Below are 17,541 nucleotides of genomic sequence, written 5' to 3' on the forward strand. Positions count from 1 at the left end.
CAGTTTTCTTTTTGTTTAAATTAAAAATGAAATGTAAATTTTATCCGGCAGTAATTTTCCTTTAGCCCAGTGATTATAAAGAGCAGCACGTTTTGGACATCGTTACGTAACGGTAAGATGTATCGACCTGTTTCCAGATAAAACCAGCAGGTAGAAAAAACTTCATGGCTCTGATTTTAGTTTTGCTCTGGTTTATGTGGATTTTTCCTCAGTGAACTTTGCCCTTTACGCCTAATTATTAACAGAGGAAGCAGACATTTTGTGATTCATTTCTGTGAGGAATGTGCAGAAATGACCTCTGATGTTTGACTCTGTGGTGAGTTTATGGCCGACAGGACTTCCTGTTTTCCCCGTTAAAAGACGAAACCTGACAATGAGGAAACCTGCTCATCCTGTCCACCAGAAACGACCCGCAGGAATGTTACTGACCTCATCCTGCCACTCATTAACCACCACACTCTCTCTCTCTCTCTGTGAACCCACCTCGCTCGTCCGCTCCCACAATCCATCCCAAAACTCCTGAACAATCCCAGCATGCACCTCTGCCTCGCCGCATGCTTCCTCATCAGTCCATCCAGAGGGAATGGAGGAGCAGAAACAGCAGAACCAGCCGGACTCTGGGCTTGGTGGAACTGGCGAGGCGCTGGCATGTGGAGGCTGAGGCAGTCCCCAGGGGGCGGGGCCACAAGGTGAGTGGGCGGGGCTTGTAGAATTCACTTATATGGTTGTGGAATTTTTCAATTTTAAATTCAACATTTCCTTCCCAAAATAGGGCAATATTTTTGTAGAGTGTAAATTAAATACATTATTAAAGAAAACTAAATTAATATAATTGCTTCAGCGTACAACTTCAAAGATTTATTTGAAGAAAAAAATGTTTAGGGTGCACTCCTTTCAAAATAAAAGCGCACCTCCAGTTTATGTTTGATTCACACTTTAAGTTTCTTTCTGGTGTAACCCTGTCACGCTGAAGTCACTGGTAATGTCTCATTTATGGAATTAGAAATATTGTTTGCCTGTCAAATGAGAACGCAGCAGGTGACCACACACACACACACACACACACACACACACACACACACATCAGGATGTTAGCGGGCCGGTTCCTGCGTTCAGGTCAGTGTTTACCTCTGGACCAGAATCAGGTCCAGCCGGATCTCAGGCGTCTGCAGCTTCGTTTTCTGTGCAGTTATTGAGGTTTGGCGCGACATAAACAAAGTGAAGTGAAGCAGAGTTCATGTTTCCACTTCACCACTAAATATCCTGTCACACAGCAGCTGGTCGCTAACAGCTAGCATGGCTCACATTTAAGGGATTTTTCTGAAATCACAAACTGAGACCAACTACCAAAGATGATACTTGTTTGGTTTGGTATTTGTTGCTTCTACTTTCATTTTTGTTTATTTTATGTCACTTTTGGGACGGTTAGCTTGTAACTTTAAGGAAGATTTGGTTTGTTGATTTTGAGCGTTTTTGGTTAAAAATAGTTTTTCTACTCAGTTCCTTCACTTTTTGTAATTTTGGATAGATTTTAACTGGATGTAAAGTTTGTTTACTTTTGTACTTGTTGGTTACTTTTCATCAAGCATTTGTTATTTTGGGGGTTTAAATAACTTTTTAAATATTTAATTTGTTTATGTTGTATTTGAAGAAGCCAGACAGTGAGATTAGTTTGTAACTTTTTGGGGTTTTTAGTTTGATTAGAGGCTGTGGAGGTGATATAGACATTCACCCAGGGCGGCATAAAGGAGAGGGGCGCCCAAAAACTAGAAGATAAAATATTGGTCAGTTTGGGGTTTTTTTGTGATAATTGCATTGATTTTCATTGGTTTGCCCTGAGCATCATTCCTGTTAGAACCACCACTGATTACTGGTTGTAGCTTTTTGAGATCAGTAAAGTTTACTTTGTTACCTTAAGGCTGAACATTTAGCACCTTGAATGAATATTTTATTTAATGAAACAGCTGATATATTTGTATATATTGCTGATAAGAGCATTTTTTTATTTTACTTGATTATTGCATTAGTTTTGGGTGAGTTGAGTGTATTTTTCACCGCTGGTTGTTGTCTGCCTGCCTGGCTGTGGGCAGATTCTTGTGTGGATTTATCGTTGCATGTGTAAACAGCGACGCTGGTGAAGCTTTTTTTCTGCTGATTTGTGTTGCTGAATCCTTTTTGTGGGCTTCCTGAGCGCTGCAGCACAATGTGTAGCTGAAAGTTGGTCAAACATAAACTCTGACGGCAACGCGGAGCAGAAGATCCCAGTAAACAAACCAGTTTAAATGTTTCATATTCTGGGACGAGCCGTCTGTGTTTACAAGCCAACAATCAGGGATTTAAATATTTAGAGCGACAGGATGTTTCTGCTTTAACAGGAAGTGACATCGGTGATTAAATCTGAGCAGACTGTTGTCTTTTCAAAGCCCCTCTGAGAAGCTCATGACAGCTGCAGCTGCTAACATCTGCCTCCATGTAAACAAGTGATGTAATCAGATTGCTCACCCCTCCCAGTGCTCCCAGCAGAGGAGGAGGTGGTGGTGTTGGTGGTGGAGGAGGAGGAAGAGGAGTTGCAGACAGAGGAGGTGGTTGTGGTGGTGGTGGAGGCGGTGGTGGAGGTGGAGGCCGTGACGAGCCCCTCCATGTCGGCCGCACTGTGGGAGTGTGACAGGCAGAGGGCGCTCATGGGCAGCAGCCCCTCCTGGGAGGAAACGGTTCTGGTCAGGAGGAAGGAGCAGACTGTGTGATACTCTGCCAACGGTCAGGTTGGTCCTACCTGCTGAGGGTTCTGGTCCGTGGTTCTGGCCAGGCACCAGCCGGGCCGGTCTGCAGAGCGCTCCACCAGCTCCACCGTCTGACCGCAGCGGACGCTCAGCTCCCCGGGGCCGCCGCTGGTGAAGTCCAGCAGCACCACCACTAACTCGCAGCCTCCAGACAGCTACACACACACACACACACACACACACACACACACACACACACACACACACACACACACAATAGGTTATTACAGTTAACCAAAACTAACCAAATCTGAAACTGAGTAAACTCTAGGACGTTTGGTCGGCTGGTTTTCCTGCTGTATGCTCTGTACAATGGCCGCTAGAAAAGACGAGTGTTTTTTTTTGTGTTGACTTGCCATCCAGAAACCACTTCTGTGCAGGAGGTTAAACTAATACTTATCAAAGATATATGCTTTTATTTATTTATTAAGATTTTATTTTTGATTCTAAAATGTTTTTAACTGACAGAAAATTTACATTCATATAAATATATAATTAGTTTGTCTATTTTATAATTTTATTGCATTTATTTTTAGAATTTGAACAAATTTACATACCAAGATGTTTCTGTTTAGCTTTACATATTGATTTTTTGTATTTTTCAGTAATATTTCCAGTTTTTTTCCTGCGTTGAAACACTGTGATGACGGATTGTAATTGAAAGCATCATGAGGGTTGACCTAATGCTGCTCTCAGCAGATTAAACACACGACTGATGACAGCCACATACATCATTCCACAGCCGCTCTGATTGGTCCAGCTGGCGTCACATGACTGGAGCTATAGGTGGAGGTAGCTATGGTTACGGCTGGCTCTGGGTCGGGGAGGAACCACTCTCACTGCGGTCCGCAGGGACCAGAGGGGAGTTCCCCGATTAAATCCAACACAGCTGTGATCCCAAAACACGGAAAACAGGCGAGAAGATCGGAAAACCAGGAGAGGGAAAATAAACAACAGAAACCAGGAGAAAGTCTGAGGAGTCGGACAGAAAAACAGACGCTTCACTGACCTCCGTTTGGGTCAGAAACTGTCGAGTTTAACAATAAAAAAACATTTTAAAGGACGAAATCCTAAAGGTCATATTTGGATTTCATTTTTAGACAGAAATGTTTTAATTTTAGGATTTGTTGCACAAAGACATTTTATTAAAATCAGTCTTAGTGCTCCTATATCTATATTTTTTAAACATTTATATATTCAAAAATGTTTTGCACTGCAAAATACTTAGATTTCATTCAATTTAAACATTTGTTAAAGGTTATCACCTGCCTGAAAACTTTTATTTAAAACATTTAGAATTTTCTTTCTTTCAAACTTCTTATAAAAACCTGTTTAATGCTTCAGTTCATTTCTATAATTCTTCTGATTAATTAGATTATTTTAGTTTTAACTTTCAGAGCTGCATCATGTTCAGGAGTTTTAAACCAAACGGAAACAAAAAGACGCCATAAATCTTTAAACTGACCCCGTTAGCGTCGCCGCGCTGCTCTCAGCCTGCCCTCCTGTCCGGCCACGTTTTCACCCCTGACCCCGACCAGCGGACCACGACTGGCAGGTTCACCAGGTCAGAGGTCGCTGACCCTAACCCCAACCTCTTCTAGCCCTCGTTAGGTGAGAAAATCAAACGTACCTCGTCTGAGCGGCTGCAGAAGAAGAGCGCTGAGTGGAAAATCCCTCAGACGCACACCAAGCTCACACACCCTGCAGCTGTGATGAGGTCATCACTGGGCCGCTCACGCCCCTCTGAGGCGTCGCCCTGAGTGTTTACCTTGTCGCTGTCGGCCGTGTTCTGCGACGTCCGGGACGCGATGGAGACGGTGTCGGGCTGGCTGCTGGCGTCGCCCAGGCTGTCTGCGTCTTCGCTCGTTTCCCTGGAAACCACAGCGACTTTAGTTTCCCTCACACCCAAACACCCATCTGGATTTCATTATTATTATTATTATTATATGGGAGGCAGTTAGAGACAAAACTGCTGCTCTGGAAATACTGCAGCATTCTGGAAAATCAGCTTCAGTTTAATATTTTAATTAGACTCGTTTTAATAGAAAACACATCCTGAGTTGGTATTTTAAGGTGAGTGGATTCTCTGTGGCCACAGCTGGGATGATGACACTGGTTGTGTTTCCCACCTGCGGGTGATGCTGCGCTGCCGGCCCAGGGTCGGGTTGGGGGTTTTGGGCAGGGGGATGGGCTCCCGCAGCGCCCCCCGCAGGTGACCCCGCCTCTCCTGGATCACCTGTCGGATGCTGCGAACCCACTCCTGCTTCAGCTCCAAGGAAGACGCCTGAGGGTTTGAAATATCCTTAAATAATAAACTTCACTAAACAGTTTAAGTTACATTTTAAAGCAGCAGCAGGATTTCTGGGTAACGTTTAGCTCAGACGGTTTTAAGTTGAGGAAGTTAAGCGCGTACCTTCAGGACGGTCTTGTTGTCGGACGTCGGCGTTCGTCCGACCCACAGGGCGAACTTACATGGATCCCCCTCGATGTGCTCTGTGACGCCCAGCTCTGACGTCTGACATGGAGACAAGCAGTTTAGTTAAACCTCTTTCCTCTGAGTGTTTAGTGATAATCTGATCATTTCTCTGGTTAATCTCCTTTTGTTGTTGTTTTATTTGACAAAAGCAACTATGAATAATGATTATTTGCATTGTTTGGGTGAAGTGATAAATCTTTAGAATGTTTTCAGAGCAGGAAGCGGTGCGGTGCGGTGCGGTGCGGCGGTCCGTTACCCTCAGCCTGCTCTTGTACAGATACTTGGTGCGTCCAGAGGAATCCTTGATCTCCTTGCTGAAGATGAGGGACAGCTCGAACAGGAACAGGTGCCGGTCCCGGCCCTTCCGGATCAGAGATTTGGGCTCCCAGACTAGGAAGGTGTCCTGCAGGAGGAGCTCGCCCTGCACCTCCAGGCCTTCCTCCAGACCTGGAGAAACATCGGTCAGATCAGACCAAACAGAAAAACGTCTCCAGCAGAGTCACGGTGAGGCTGAAGCTCTACCTTCCAGCATGCTGACATGCATGGCATCGTTGGCTCTCTTTGGGACACTCAGCATCACATCCAGGCCTTCTTTAATCTCACCTTTGCCCTCCTCACAGCAGGCCAGCAACTCCTGCAAACACACACAGGCAGCTGATGTTCACACAGATTAGAAATCTGCACTGAGAGAAGAAGCAGGTTGCTTCATTGGCTGTAGAAACATGGCAGCTTTCATTTGTTACTCCAGACACAAACTTTGACTCCTTTTGGTTTCAAATCTCCAGGTTTGTTTTGCAGATGGAGGAGAAAACATATTTTCTGATTTAAATGTGTTTTTACCTTCAGCAGCAGCTGGTACTTGGTGATCCGCTGCACTGGTTTGATCAGAGCCGAGGAGATGGAGTTGGCCAGGCCGTGTCTCCTCTGGACATCCTGTTCAAAACAAAATGTTAAAATTCATCCACCTTCATCCTCCAGCACAGAGCAGAACATTTGGACCGTCTCACTTCTGTCATCTCATCTTTTCTCAGTCAAACTGAACATCATGTAAAAATCTCTGCTGCTGCTGCAAATATAAATCTGTTTCAAACATTTAATAGTTTCAATCATTCTAGCTTTGATTAGAAAATGACCTCGAAGAATCCGACTCCATGCTGCTGGATCAGTAAACTGGAGTCCGGTTTGTTCCTGCAGTACGTCACGTACATGTGGAACTTATCAGCCTGCACAGAAACAAACACAGACGCTTTAATGCTTGGTTATGTCAGCTAAATGTAGCATCAGTGGGTGATGCTCCTCTGTGTTTACCCAGGTAACGAAGCAGTGCCCCACGTCTTCTGGGAGCTGTTCGTAGTTCTCCAGTTCCTTCAGGAAGATACTGAGGAACACAGAGGTTAGCGCTGCTAAGCTAAATGGTTCTGGTTGTTTCACTCAGCCGTATAATAATAGTTTCTGTTTGTCTACCTGTTGTGAAACTCGTAGATGTCCTGGATGTTTCCGAACACGACGTCGTCCTTGTTGGTGAGTCCAGGTGGGATTTCCTCCGAGCCGCTGGTCATCTCCCACAGGTACGTCTGCAACGGCAAACCGAGTCACTTCAGCTTCTCCTGCCACTTCTTACGGGGAAATCAACACTTCCTGCACGACTTTCGGTTCAAACATTTACAGAATATCTGGTTCATTTGGTCAGAGGATGTTTTCTGGAACAATCTTTGTTCAGTCAGCTGAGTAACTCCTGACTGTGGACATTTAAAGGGACATAGTGGCATTTTGTTGCAAAACCAAGTAACTATGTTACTTTCAGTTGTTATAAAATTGCTATAAATATCAATCATTTTGCTTCCTGATTTAACTCCTTGAAATTCCACCAGCTCCACCAGCTGTTTGCTAATTGCTGCTGGCTAGTCTGCAGGAGCCGAGAAGGGGAGGAGCTGCACCTCAAAGGCGGGGCTAGGTCCAATCAGGCGTTTCGCAGCTGAATGGTTGCCATGGAGATTAAAGGACTTCTCAAACATGCATGAAAGATTCAAGGCAACACTTCAGGAACGTTTTAGTAACCAGAATTGTGATGTAATCACAGTAAAAACATTAAATCATTAAGTTCAGATGTTTAATTACTGAGCTAATCCTCCAGGTTTTACCTCGATGCATTCCTGCAGGTCTCTGACGTAAACTCTCTCAGTCTGGAGGAGCTCGGCCATGATGTACCTGCACACACACACACACACACACACACACACACACAGCATTATTAGATCAGAGCGTCGCTCCCAGCACGCCGCTCACACACCGTACTCACTCCTTCTTGCGGGCGGAACGCCTCTTCTCGTCGCTGACCTGGTGACTCGGGTCAGACAGGTTGACCTCAGGGTCCGAGTCCGACAGGCTGTTGGGGATGAGCTCCAGCTCCAGGTCCTTGTTGTCCTAAACGAGCGTCGCTGTTAGCCTTCAGATAACTGTTAGCATCTGCAGCAGTGGAGGCTTTTAGTCACCTGAGAGCTGCTGCCCAGTGCGGCCTCCAGCAGGTGGCGGTACTGACCCATCCGGACCGAGAAGTCGCGGTAACGCTTGTCCACCGCCGAAACGCAGCGGCGCAGCTCGGCGCGGTGGGCGTGGCCTTTAGCCAGCATGCTCTCAGCCAGCTGGATCAGCAGGTGAACCTTCTCCTGTGTGTGCTGGGAGAAATTTACTTAGTCATCGTTTGTTTTGACAGTTTCATCTTATCAAATTAAAACATCTAAAAAGGACAGAAATAATTATTGTTTACTGTTGGCTTTGAGCTTCACATTGTCTAGATGCAAAGGTGCTTCACGTTGCCTGATGCTAGGATAACAGCTAATGCTAAATTAGCTGTGGAGTATTTACGTCTGATTTTTAAATGAGTTTTATATGGCAGCATATCAGGGTCAATAGAAAACAAAATACATTTTCTGCCATATTCTGAGATCAATTTTTAAAAATTTCTCAAATAAACAAGGAACTTTGAAAAGACAAAAATTTGCAAGAAAAAACTCAGAAATAAAAAAAAATAAATATATATATATATATATATGTATATATATATATATACATATATATATATATATATGTATATATATATATATATATATATACATATATATACAGTATATATATATATATATATATATATATATATATATATATATATATATATATATATATATATATATATATATATATATAATCAGCTGAAAGTTTAACATTTGTAAGAAAAAATGCAGATTTTTTAAAATTAAGCTCAGAAACTTTCTACAAAAAAATCTGAGCTCTTAAAGTTAAAAATTTGCAAGAAAAATCTCAGAAATTTTCAAGTTTTTCTAGACAATTTCTGAGATTAATTTAAAAGTTTTAGTTTGTTGGCTTTTTATTAGTTTGCTGCATTGGCCTTAGCACGCTGTCGTACTTTCAGATCAACTTAGTTTAAACTGGTTTCTGGAACAACCTTTGCAGAAACGCAGAACTCTCTGTGCTGGTTCAGCAGCTCCTGCGTTTCGGCCGCCGTTGCCCCCGGTGACGTGTGCGTGGCCAGGTAATGGTCACCTGACTGCTGCAGCCATTCAAGAGCCTGGAAACGAACAGATTGAAATTTAGAGATTCATAGAAAGTTACAACTGTCTTTGTTTGTTGGGCTTCTGCTAAAAAATGCACATTTTCTGCTCCTTTTTTATCATTATTAATGCAATATTAAAAATATTGTAATGATTTCTAAGCAAGATATTTACACAAACTGAGGAAAAGCAGCAGCTTACATTAGTTCAGAAGCACCAGAGGGATGATTCTGAGATATTTTGATCATTTCTGGGTTTACCTGCTGGGCGTGGTTCTGGAACATCAGGTACTGCTGGCACTGGTCCAGTCTGCGTTTCTTCAGCGTCCAGAAATGAAGAACTCTGTTTTCTCTCTGGAGAAGCTCGCTGAGGATTCCTGAGCACAAAGAAGCATCTCTGTCAGCTAAACTACCTCCAAAATCCCTAACTATAGAAGCCAGTTATCTGTGGCGTCCCTCTGGGCTCTGTTTTGGTTACACTCTTTATTTTGACAATATGTGGATTATTTCTGTTTCTGTGAACCTTTGACTTGCTGCTCCGGCACTCTGGAGTGCCTGGTGACCTCGGTGACCCCCATCACCGCGGAGACGGTGACGTTGTGGCCAGAGATGTTGGCCATGGTGACGCTGTTTCGATGGATGTACTTGAGGAAGACCTCCGCGTTGCGTCTGGCCAGCGTACACGCCTGTCGCAGAAGAAACAGATCTGGTAGAGCTTGTTTCCAGAAAACATGGAACCAGGAGGAACTCCTCAGTAAAACACAGAATTGAAGTTAATCCAAAGGGTAAATATTGTTTTTTAAATCCATTTTTGAGCATTTCTAAAGGGAACTGAACATATTTTTTGTTACCTTCAGGAAAGCCTCCTTCTGCTCCATGTGTTTGCTGATGAGCGGCAGCAGCTGCTCCGGCTGCCGCTCTCCTCCTGCACACCAGTCCTCCTCCCGGCGGTACTCCTGCTCCAGACTCTCCAGGACGCCACACACCTGGTCAGTCGGTACAGTGATGAACATGAAGCTCCCCCAGTGGTTAAACGTGGAACTGCAGTGGAAGCGGCGCTGCGTTTACCTGCTGGGACGTCCGGTAGAAAGCGGCGGACGCGTTGACCAGCTTCAGTCTGTCTTCGATCCTCAGCATCAGCGTCTGCCAGTGCAGCGCCACCGTCTGGGCGCAGGCCCTCACTGCATCCGGGTCGTAATGGCCTGACCTGTGCAGAAGCAGAGACTTCCTGGTGAGCGGGTCCGTCCAGCGTTCATGGAGGAAATTCTGCGTCGTACCTGACGAGCAGCTCGGCTCGCTGCTGCAGAGCCAGCGCCACCTGGTGGGTTCTCTGCAGGGAGTCTGCATGCAGCAGAGCCTGCAACACAGCGTGAGTCTCTTTCCTTAACCTGCTTTTTGCTTTTCTGAAAAAGTTCATTTTCTGCTGCTTTTTATATAAAATGTAAAGCATGCTGCCACAATAAATGATTTTGATAAACAATAATATTGTTTTGACATCATTTTCAAGTATTATAATGATGGCATAGTAGAGACCAACAAACTCTAACTTTGTATAAAACTGTTAAAGCTGCAGAAACACTTGAGCTGGAAAATATTTTAATTTATCCAAAATAAAACATGACAACCAAAACAATAAACTAAACAGAAATAAAAACCACATTGTGACGTCTCTGTTGTCTGAATGGGAATTTATAATTGATCATGCAGTTAATTGATTATTTATTGTGACAGATTTTAGGATTAAATGTTTTATTTCTGGTCGGTGTGTCTGCAGTAACCTCGATGGTCTGTTGGAGGCGCTCATGCTCCCGCTGCAGCTGCTCGGCTTCAGACAGACAGCTGGAGTTCAGCATGCAGGAGGACAGCTTCATCTCCCCCTCAGAGATCCAGCCCAGCACCTGAGAGAGGCACACACACACACACACACACACACACACACACACACGCAGGTAGGCAGCAGGAAGTCTGAGTGTGTGTGTGCAGAGGGATGAGTGTGTGTTACCTGTTTGACCTGGCTCTGCAGGTGTCTGAGCTGCAGGTTTTGCTCCAGGTATGTGTGTGTGTGGTCAGCGATCTGCTGCAGTTCCTTCTGTTTGTCCTGCAGGAGGCGCTGCAGCTCCTCCACCTGCGCCGTCAGGCCTCCCTCCGCCTCGGACAGCTCCATACCTGCAGCACACGCCGCACCTTAGAAACCACACGCACCAGCTGCCTCATTGTGCATGCACGCACTGATGTGTGTGTCTCCATGGCGAATTCAATACGCCGGTTTCCATGGGGATCAGCTGTGTGCTTCAGAGAGCAGTTTCCATAGCAACCCGTCCCCCTTTCCCCCCTCTCCACCCCTGACATCAGTGTGATGCTGGGCTGGTCGCCGCTGGGGAAAATCTGCTGACGGATTCTTGTGGCTTTCTAGGATTTTATTCTGTTCAGATTGAACCACTAATAATAGAAAGGCTTTGGATTCAAGATGGCCGAAATCTGTTGGACCTTTCTGTCTCGCATCACTGGACTGTTGGACATTAGATGCTCCAAGAAGTGTCAGTGTTTTCTGAAATCAGGGGATCTGAACCTGCTTACGCATCTTACCGATGCCCAACCCGGATCATTTCGTTCACTTTACCTGGTTCCGTCATTCCTACAAACACTAACGCACCGATGGAGCTACAAACATTTGATACCAAATCCACAATCACTCAGGATGTTTGACACCTCACAGTCCAGTAGATTCGGTTCGACTGGGAACCAGAATTGCAACATTTATTTTCTTTTTTTCTGCTCTGAGTCAAACAATCTAAGTTCATTTAAAAATCTGTTCCCCTCCTCGCCTGTGGGGGCGCTGAACCACTGAAGAAGAAACTGAGCACAACTTCCTACTTCACCAAATGGAAACTAGAATGGAGAGGCGCCAGATTTTAGCGGTTGGAGGATTTCTCTTTAGTCTTTGGCTAAAGACCAGGAGACATTTCTGCCGCTAGTGCTAAGCTAACACGTTAGCTTTGGTTGTATTTACCCAGAATGCCCTGAGCTGTAGTCCACTTCCTGCCTTTGGAGCGGCCTCCGGTCCTCTTTACGTTTACATATGCATTTGAACCGAACCAGATTTTAATTCACCTGAACTCAGACCGAAGTTTGAAGATGGATCAGAGTTCAGTTATGGATTCACACCTCACCAAACGGACCGGAGGAACTAGGGAAATGGACTGGAGTCAGACTAAACCAGACTGGAGTCAGACTAAACCGGTCTGGAGTCAGACTAAACTGGACTGGAGTCAGACTAAACATGGTTCTGGAGTCGGACTAAACATGGTTCTGGAACTCGTATTAAAACAAGACAGTTCAGGAATCCCTAAATCTCAGTTTGAGTGAAGACTTGGAGTACTGTAATGATTGACCTGTTTATCTGAACCCTGTCTTTTGTTATGGTGTACCTCAAGGCTCTGTCATTAGCACCATGTGTCTTTGTTTTTTCTGTATGCAGATGACAGTAGGTTTTACCTCTTTTCTCATTTTGAAGTAAAACCTGTAACCTACCTGATGCCTGGACCTCTGTGATGTACTGCTGAAGGTCATGACCTTGCTGGATCACCTCATAGATCATATTGTTCATCGCCAGCCTTCGCTCCATGTGCCTGCAGAGCAGTCAGATTATAAATTAAAGCCTGATAAAAAATAATATTTACCATAACTCAGCAAGATGACTGAGCCAATCTGCTCAGCCTACCTGTGGATACGCTGTTGAGCCAAAGTCAGCGCCTCAGGTGTGGCCTCTGCCAGGCGAGACTGGCCCAGGGCTAGCTTGTCCTGGGCTAGCTGCTCCGGGTTAGCATCAGCTAGCCGTGGAGACGTTAGCTTCTCAGACGAGAAGTCCTGGGACTGCTTTTGGAGGTCCTGTTTCCAGGCCTCCATTTCCCCAGTTACCTGAAGATCAAATGATGTTAAAGAATCAGGAATATTACAGCAGGAAAAGGTTTCAGTTGGTAGAAAAGTGTAGAACCGGGCGTTACCTCCAGGGTGCACTGCTGCAGTATGCGGAACTGCAGGAAAATGTCCAGTCTGATCTTCTTCTGGTGGAAAAGTTCCTCCAGCTGAGTGTGGGACTCCTCCAACTGCTGCAACACCGACTCCACATGGGCCACCGAGCTGCCCTGGGGCCTAAAACAAGCGCACCTCTTAGTATATACAGCAGAAAAGAAACTAAACCAATTAGGTTTAAAAAATACCACAGAGTATCCAAACCTGGAAGGAAACATAATTTTACAAAATTACACAAAACAAAAATTCTACAAACACAAAAGTCAATGTGAGATGCGAACACAAAAATACAGAATAAGTCAAATTAAAATCCAACACATTTATAACCAAGAAAACAGAACAGGTATATAAGCATGCTTGTGAAAAAAATCTGCACAGAAAAAGATTAAATAATTTAAGCAAAGACAGAAATTAAAACAAAATCCCACAGCTTAAAGAAACCTGAAAACATTTATTCATCTGATGCACAAAATCATTTTCAATTCCTTCAACAACAATTTCAGAACCAAATTCTAAATATTATTAAAGAAAAACCAAACAGCATCTACATCACTTAATGTATAAAACATGGCACCAAAATTTCTAATTAAAATAGAAATTCATCACCTGTTGATGTTTTCTGCATTTAAATTTATAAAACATCCAAATCAACAAATAAAAGCATTTTAAGCTAAATTTCACTATGATTGAAACAAAACTGTCTCAGTTTGGTTTGTAAAATTATTTTAAACAGATTTTACTGTGTTTTCTGTTTTTTGTTGTTGTTGTTGTTCGTTGTCTGAATAAATTAAAAATATATATTTTTTAAGTCACTTACATTGCGCCTTATTTTTAAGTGTTTGAATAATTTCTAGCTGAAATAAAACATGAAACTTTTAGTTTGATTTAACGGTGAGAAAAAAAGGTTTTATTTTTTTCTATTTTTTGATACAGTGGATGTGTTTCCGTTGCAAATGTCACAAAAATACAATTTTACGGCTTTTATTAAATAAGAAACACAATTATTAGTCATTAAAATCACGGCAGCGACCATGAGGATTTTACAGAATATGAATTTAACGCGATGTTTGGAGGCCTCTAGTGGAGCCAGCTGGTATTGCAAGTAGAAAAGTGTTTCTATTGCAGTTTTTTTTTTAAATTAAGGGATTAATTTCATAATTTCAATTTGCACAATTTTACAGTGAATAGAAACGCAGCTAGTGTATCTAAACGACAACACATGGTATCTTTTCATCACATTCTTGATAAAATCTTAGCCAATCAATCAATCAGCCAATCAATGTTTTAATAATAATCTATAAAGATTATCTGATCTAGAAAACACCCTCTAGATTCTGTATCAGCCATTGATGCCATGAATCACCTGAGTTGCAGGATGAGGTCTTCTCCTTCCCGGATGACACTCATCGCAGCTTCCTGCGGGTCAGGGTTAGAGTGTTAGTGCGGGGCGAGGGGTCAAAGGTCAGCAGGGAGTGTTAGGTTGTTATGGAGACGCTGGGGTTGAGGCCACGGCGTACCTGTGTGTTGGCTTGCTGCTGCTGCTGCTGGCTGATCAGAGCCTGCAGCGCCTCCACCGTGTCTGGACACACCAAGAGGTCAGAGGTCAGCTGCTTCTGGAGGCCCTCCATCCACACCGACAGCTGAGGAGCAGAAGAAGAAGAGAGCAGGTCGTTTTAGTTCATTCACTCATCGCCTTTCTGAACCTTAATGTTTGAAAATCTCAGTTGATTTTAAGTTGTATTTGCTTTTTCTTTTTACAAATCTGTTCTGATTATGCGCTTTTACTGCTATGAAATATCATGAACGTTTAGAAACGATGAGTCTCAGTGTTTCTAGGAATGTTACCTCCTTAGTGTGAGTGTAGAAGGACACAGCGAGGTCCAGCAGCAGCTTCCTCTGCTCCACACGCTGGATGAAGGCCTGCAAAGCACCGCACTGATGTCAGAAACCAGCATTCAGAAACAACCAACATTTAGATGTAATCCAACAATTAGACACAACCCAAGATGTAGAAATAACCCTGCATTTAGACACACCCAGCTCCTCCCAGCATGTAGACAACCCCCTTCTCCTTCCTGGACATAGACACCCCCGGCTACCTGCATTCGCAGCTCCAGGTCTCGGGCCGCCTGGTAGATCTCCTCCTCCTCACACTCTCCGGCCTGGGCCAGCTGGTCGGCCGCCTCCAGAAGCTTCTCTGCGTTGGTGTAGGTGTTCTGAAAGACAACCAGAGGTCGGTCAGAGGTCGGTCCAGCATGACGGAGGATCAGGATCTGGGAATGTTTGGGTCACCTGAGCGACTTGCTGGAAGTCGTCGTGCCGTTTCTGCAGCGCCCGCGCCCGGTGCAGGGACTTCCCCACCCCGGTGTGTTTGTTGAGGAAAACCTCTCCATGCTGCTCCACCCAGTCTAACACCTGACGGAAAATTAGGTGGAAGGAAAATCTGGGCGGTCATTAAAGCAAGTGTTTTCGACTATGCAAATATTGATTGATTGATTGACGTAAGCGTTGGTGTTGGTGGTCTGACCTGTTTAACGTCTTGCTGGAACACGCAGAGCTGCAGGCGCTGGTGGAGGCGGAGCTTCCTGTGCTGCCAGGCTCCTTCCACATCATGATGACCCTGAGCAGACAGGAGAAAGTCCTGGTCCGTTTTCACTTCTGTCTGCCGTAATCCTGCCCTGACGGCACGTTGCAGCGAGCCTCACCTGCATCACCTGGTGCAGAACTCCCATGATGGTGTGCGTGGCCGGGGCGAAGTCTGGCTTGGCTGCCGACTCTTCAGACTCACTGCTGCCGTTACGCTGGAGGACGTCCATTAAGGCCTTTCCACTTTCACTGACCTGCAAACAGACAGGAAGACTTCAGGTTCCTTCATGCAGACACAAAGGTTTTAGTGGGGGACTTCAGGTGAATACCTGCGTGTAGTTGGCAGATATCTCCTCGTTTAGCTCCTGGTGCTTTTTAGTCGCAGCTTCCAGCTCTGCTGTTGCAGTCGGTAAGGGACCATCAGAGCATGTCTTCACCCAACCCTCCACCCGCAGAAGGAACTGGACAGAGAGACAGACACGCCTTAACGTAGACGGGTAAAGGACAATGCTGAGAACCGTCCCAAGCTTTAAGAAAGACCTTCTACAGGCTTTCACAGACCTTCTCTTGGACTTTTGGAGACTTTAGTGACATCAAATGAGGACAATGAAACGGGTAAGGTAAAGAATTCATTAATTGTTGTATTGTTGCATAATTTAAATATTTATAGCAAGAAGAAAGATGCGACTCCAAACAGCCATAAGGCCACAAGTTCAGAGAGGACAGGTAGGATTTCTCTCTGAGCATTTATAAAATGTGATTTAGAGCCAGAAACAGAGCCAGGAGCTGAGAAAGAATCCTTCCATTGGACTTTTTTGCTACTTTAGGTCATAATGGTTTATACTGTACTGATATAAAGGTACGCTCTCTGCCCCTTGGTGGAAACATAAAGATAGATTATGCTTTATGCTAGGTCAGCAGAGAGCATAAAGCCACAACACGCCTCTACTGGTAGCTCTTCTTAATTTTTTTTCTCCGGAGGTCCATCCTGTCGTAAAAGGTCTGCTCTCAGTCGGTGGAGTTTAAAAAATGGAAAGTAGAAAGAACAAGAGTAATGCAGAGAAGGAAACAGACGAACTTGTGGTTGGTGAGGTCAAATGAGGACGATGAAACGGATAAAGCAAAGAACAGTTCAACGCAGTCAATGAATTGTGAGGCGTTGCTGCGTATAAAACATTACTTAAGTTCATAACGGCGTACTGAGTGTTGGACGTAACCGTACCTGCTCTGCCCCCTGGTGGAAGCCAGTTGCCATGGCAAGCGTGTTGCTGCGCTCCTCCAGGGCGGTCGTCAAGGCCTTCCAGTCTTCCTGTAACCGTGACGACACCATGGCGATGCGTTCCGCTCCGTAGTGGCCGGCCTCGGCGAGTCGTGCTGCCACGGTGACCACGCTGTCCACGTTTATGCTCCCGTTCTGCAGAAGCACAGGCGCCGCCATGTTCGTTCAGTCATGAAACACTCAGCAAGGCGCCAGAGACAGAGACGAACACACTGACCATGCAGTTGGCGGTGAAGTGCTGGTGTTGTGTTTGCAGGTCGACAGCGTGCTGGTGGTTCTGACCGACTTCTGCCACACTCTGCATGAAGAGCTCTTTGCTGTGGGCGATCCACTCCGACATCTGAGACAAGGAGAGGCAGCAGCAACACAGACGGGTCAGACAGCAGCTCTGGATTTGCATATAATGATGCAAAACCTGATTGAACAATAGGAAAAATAATGCAAAGCTTTCTTGCTGGGTCATGACCTCACCTTGGTGGCGTCCTGCTCAAACAGGTGCAGCTGGAGACCCTGGTCTAGGTGCAGCTTTTTGTCGTTCCAGCTCTGGAGCAGGTGGGTGCGACCTGCCTGCAGCCGGTCCAGCAGAGAGGAAACCTTTGGGGCTACACTCTGGAAATCGGCCCCCCCTGATAGCCAGGTGCCGCCGCCGCTGCCTCCGCCTCCTCCACCTCCGCCCCCGCCCTCAGTGGAGCCGTCACCATGTGAGGGGCCCAGGCGCATTCGCTGAAGCAAGCTCTTCCCCTCTCTGTCGAGGGCGTCCACTGGTGCGGTGGCGATCGTGTTCCGGAGACGACTGTGTTCCTCTAGAAGTCTAATGATG

General features: G+C 45.2%; 1 protein-coding gene and 2 long non-coding RNA genes across 4 annotated transcripts in view; 2 read left to right on the plus strand and 1 right to left on the minus strand.

Annotated features, from left to right (window-relative positions):
* LOC116715619 (kalirin-like) overlaps positions 1-17,541 on the minus strand; it is a 34,256-nt gene that overhangs the window by 8,841 nt on the left and 7,874 nt on the right. For both annotated transcript variants that reach the window (XM_032556115.1, XM_032556114.1), the window contains exons 6-41: positions 17,193-17,532; positions 16,939-17,061; positions 16,665-16,856; positions 15,772-15,903; positions 15,562-15,696; positions 15,384-15,476; positions 15,149-15,271; positions 14,956-15,072; positions 14,702-14,776; positions 14,374-14,496; positions 14,220-14,272; positions 12,829-12,976; positions 12,546-12,742; positions 12,356-12,453; positions 10,827-10,990; positions 10,603-10,722; positions 10,102-10,181; positions 9,893-10,031; positions 9,676-9,810; positions 9,348-9,510; positions 9,086-9,201; positions 8,720-8,842; positions 7,749-7,931; positions 7,556-7,680; positions 7,398-7,464; positions 6,721-6,830; positions 6,565-6,634; positions 6,390-6,479; positions 6,097-6,189; positions 5,779-5,890; positions 5,513-5,703; positions 5,194-5,295; positions 4,910-5,064; positions 4,549-4,651; positions 2,774-2,935; positions 2,503-2,698 (exon numbers count right to left, since the gene is read on the minus strand). In XM_032556115.1, the coding sequence (XP_032412006.1) occupies positions 2,503-2,698; positions 2,774-2,935; positions 4,549-4,651; positions 4,910-5,064; positions 5,194-5,295; positions 5,513-5,703; positions 5,779-5,890; positions 6,097-6,189; positions 6,390-6,479; positions 6,565-6,634; positions 6,721-6,830; positions 7,398-7,464; positions 7,556-7,680; positions 7,749-7,931; positions 8,720-8,842; positions 9,086-9,201; positions 9,348-9,510; positions 9,676-9,810; positions 9,893-10,031; positions 10,102-10,181; positions 10,603-10,722; positions 10,827-10,990; positions 12,356-12,453; positions 12,546-12,742; positions 12,829-12,976; positions 14,220-14,272; positions 14,374-14,496; positions 14,702-14,776; positions 14,956-15,072; positions 15,149-15,271; positions 15,384-15,476; positions 15,562-15,696; positions 15,772-15,903; positions 16,665-16,856; positions 16,939-17,061; positions 17,193-17,532 (4,748 nt within the window). The remainder of the gene's footprint in view (positions 1-2,502; positions 2,699-2,773; positions 2,936-4,548; positions 4,652-4,909; positions 5,065-5,193; positions 5,296-5,512; positions 5,704-5,778; positions 5,891-6,096; positions 6,190-6,389; positions 6,480-6,564; positions 6,635-6,720; positions 6,831-7,397; positions 7,465-7,555; positions 7,681-7,748; positions 7,932-8,719; positions 8,843-9,085; positions 9,202-9,347; positions 9,511-9,675; positions 9,811-9,892; positions 10,032-10,101; positions 10,182-10,602; positions 10,723-10,826; positions 10,991-12,355; positions 12,454-12,545; positions 12,743-12,828; positions 12,977-14,219; positions 14,273-14,373; positions 14,497-14,701; positions 14,777-14,955; positions 15,073-15,148; positions 15,272-15,383; positions 15,477-15,561; positions 15,697-15,771; positions 15,904-16,664; positions 16,857-16,938; positions 17,062-17,192; positions 17,533-17,541) is intronic.
* On the plus strand, positions 556-8,254 carry LOC116715740 (uncharacterized). The gene is made up of 3 exons (XR_004338233.1): positions 556-689; positions 6,569-6,649; positions 6,739-8,254. It is a non-coding gene; the product is annotated as an uncharacterized LOC116715740 (long non-coding RNA).
* LOC116715731 (uncharacterized) lies at positions 8,720-10,754 on the plus strand. Its single transcript, XR_004338222.1, has 4 exons — positions 8,720-9,609; positions 9,682-9,813; positions 9,959-10,193; positions 10,599-10,754. It is a non-coding gene; the product is annotated as an uncharacterized LOC116715731 (long non-coding RNA).

Source organism: Xiphophorus hellerii, chromosome 24 (assembly GCF_003331165.1).
Source record: "Xiphophorus hellerii strain 12219 chromosome 24, Xiphophorus_hellerii-4.1, whole genome shotgun sequence".
NCBI classification, from domain to species: domain Eukaryota; kingdom Metazoa; phylum Chordata; class Actinopteri; order Cyprinodontiformes; family Poeciliidae; genus Xiphophorus; species Xiphophorus hellerii.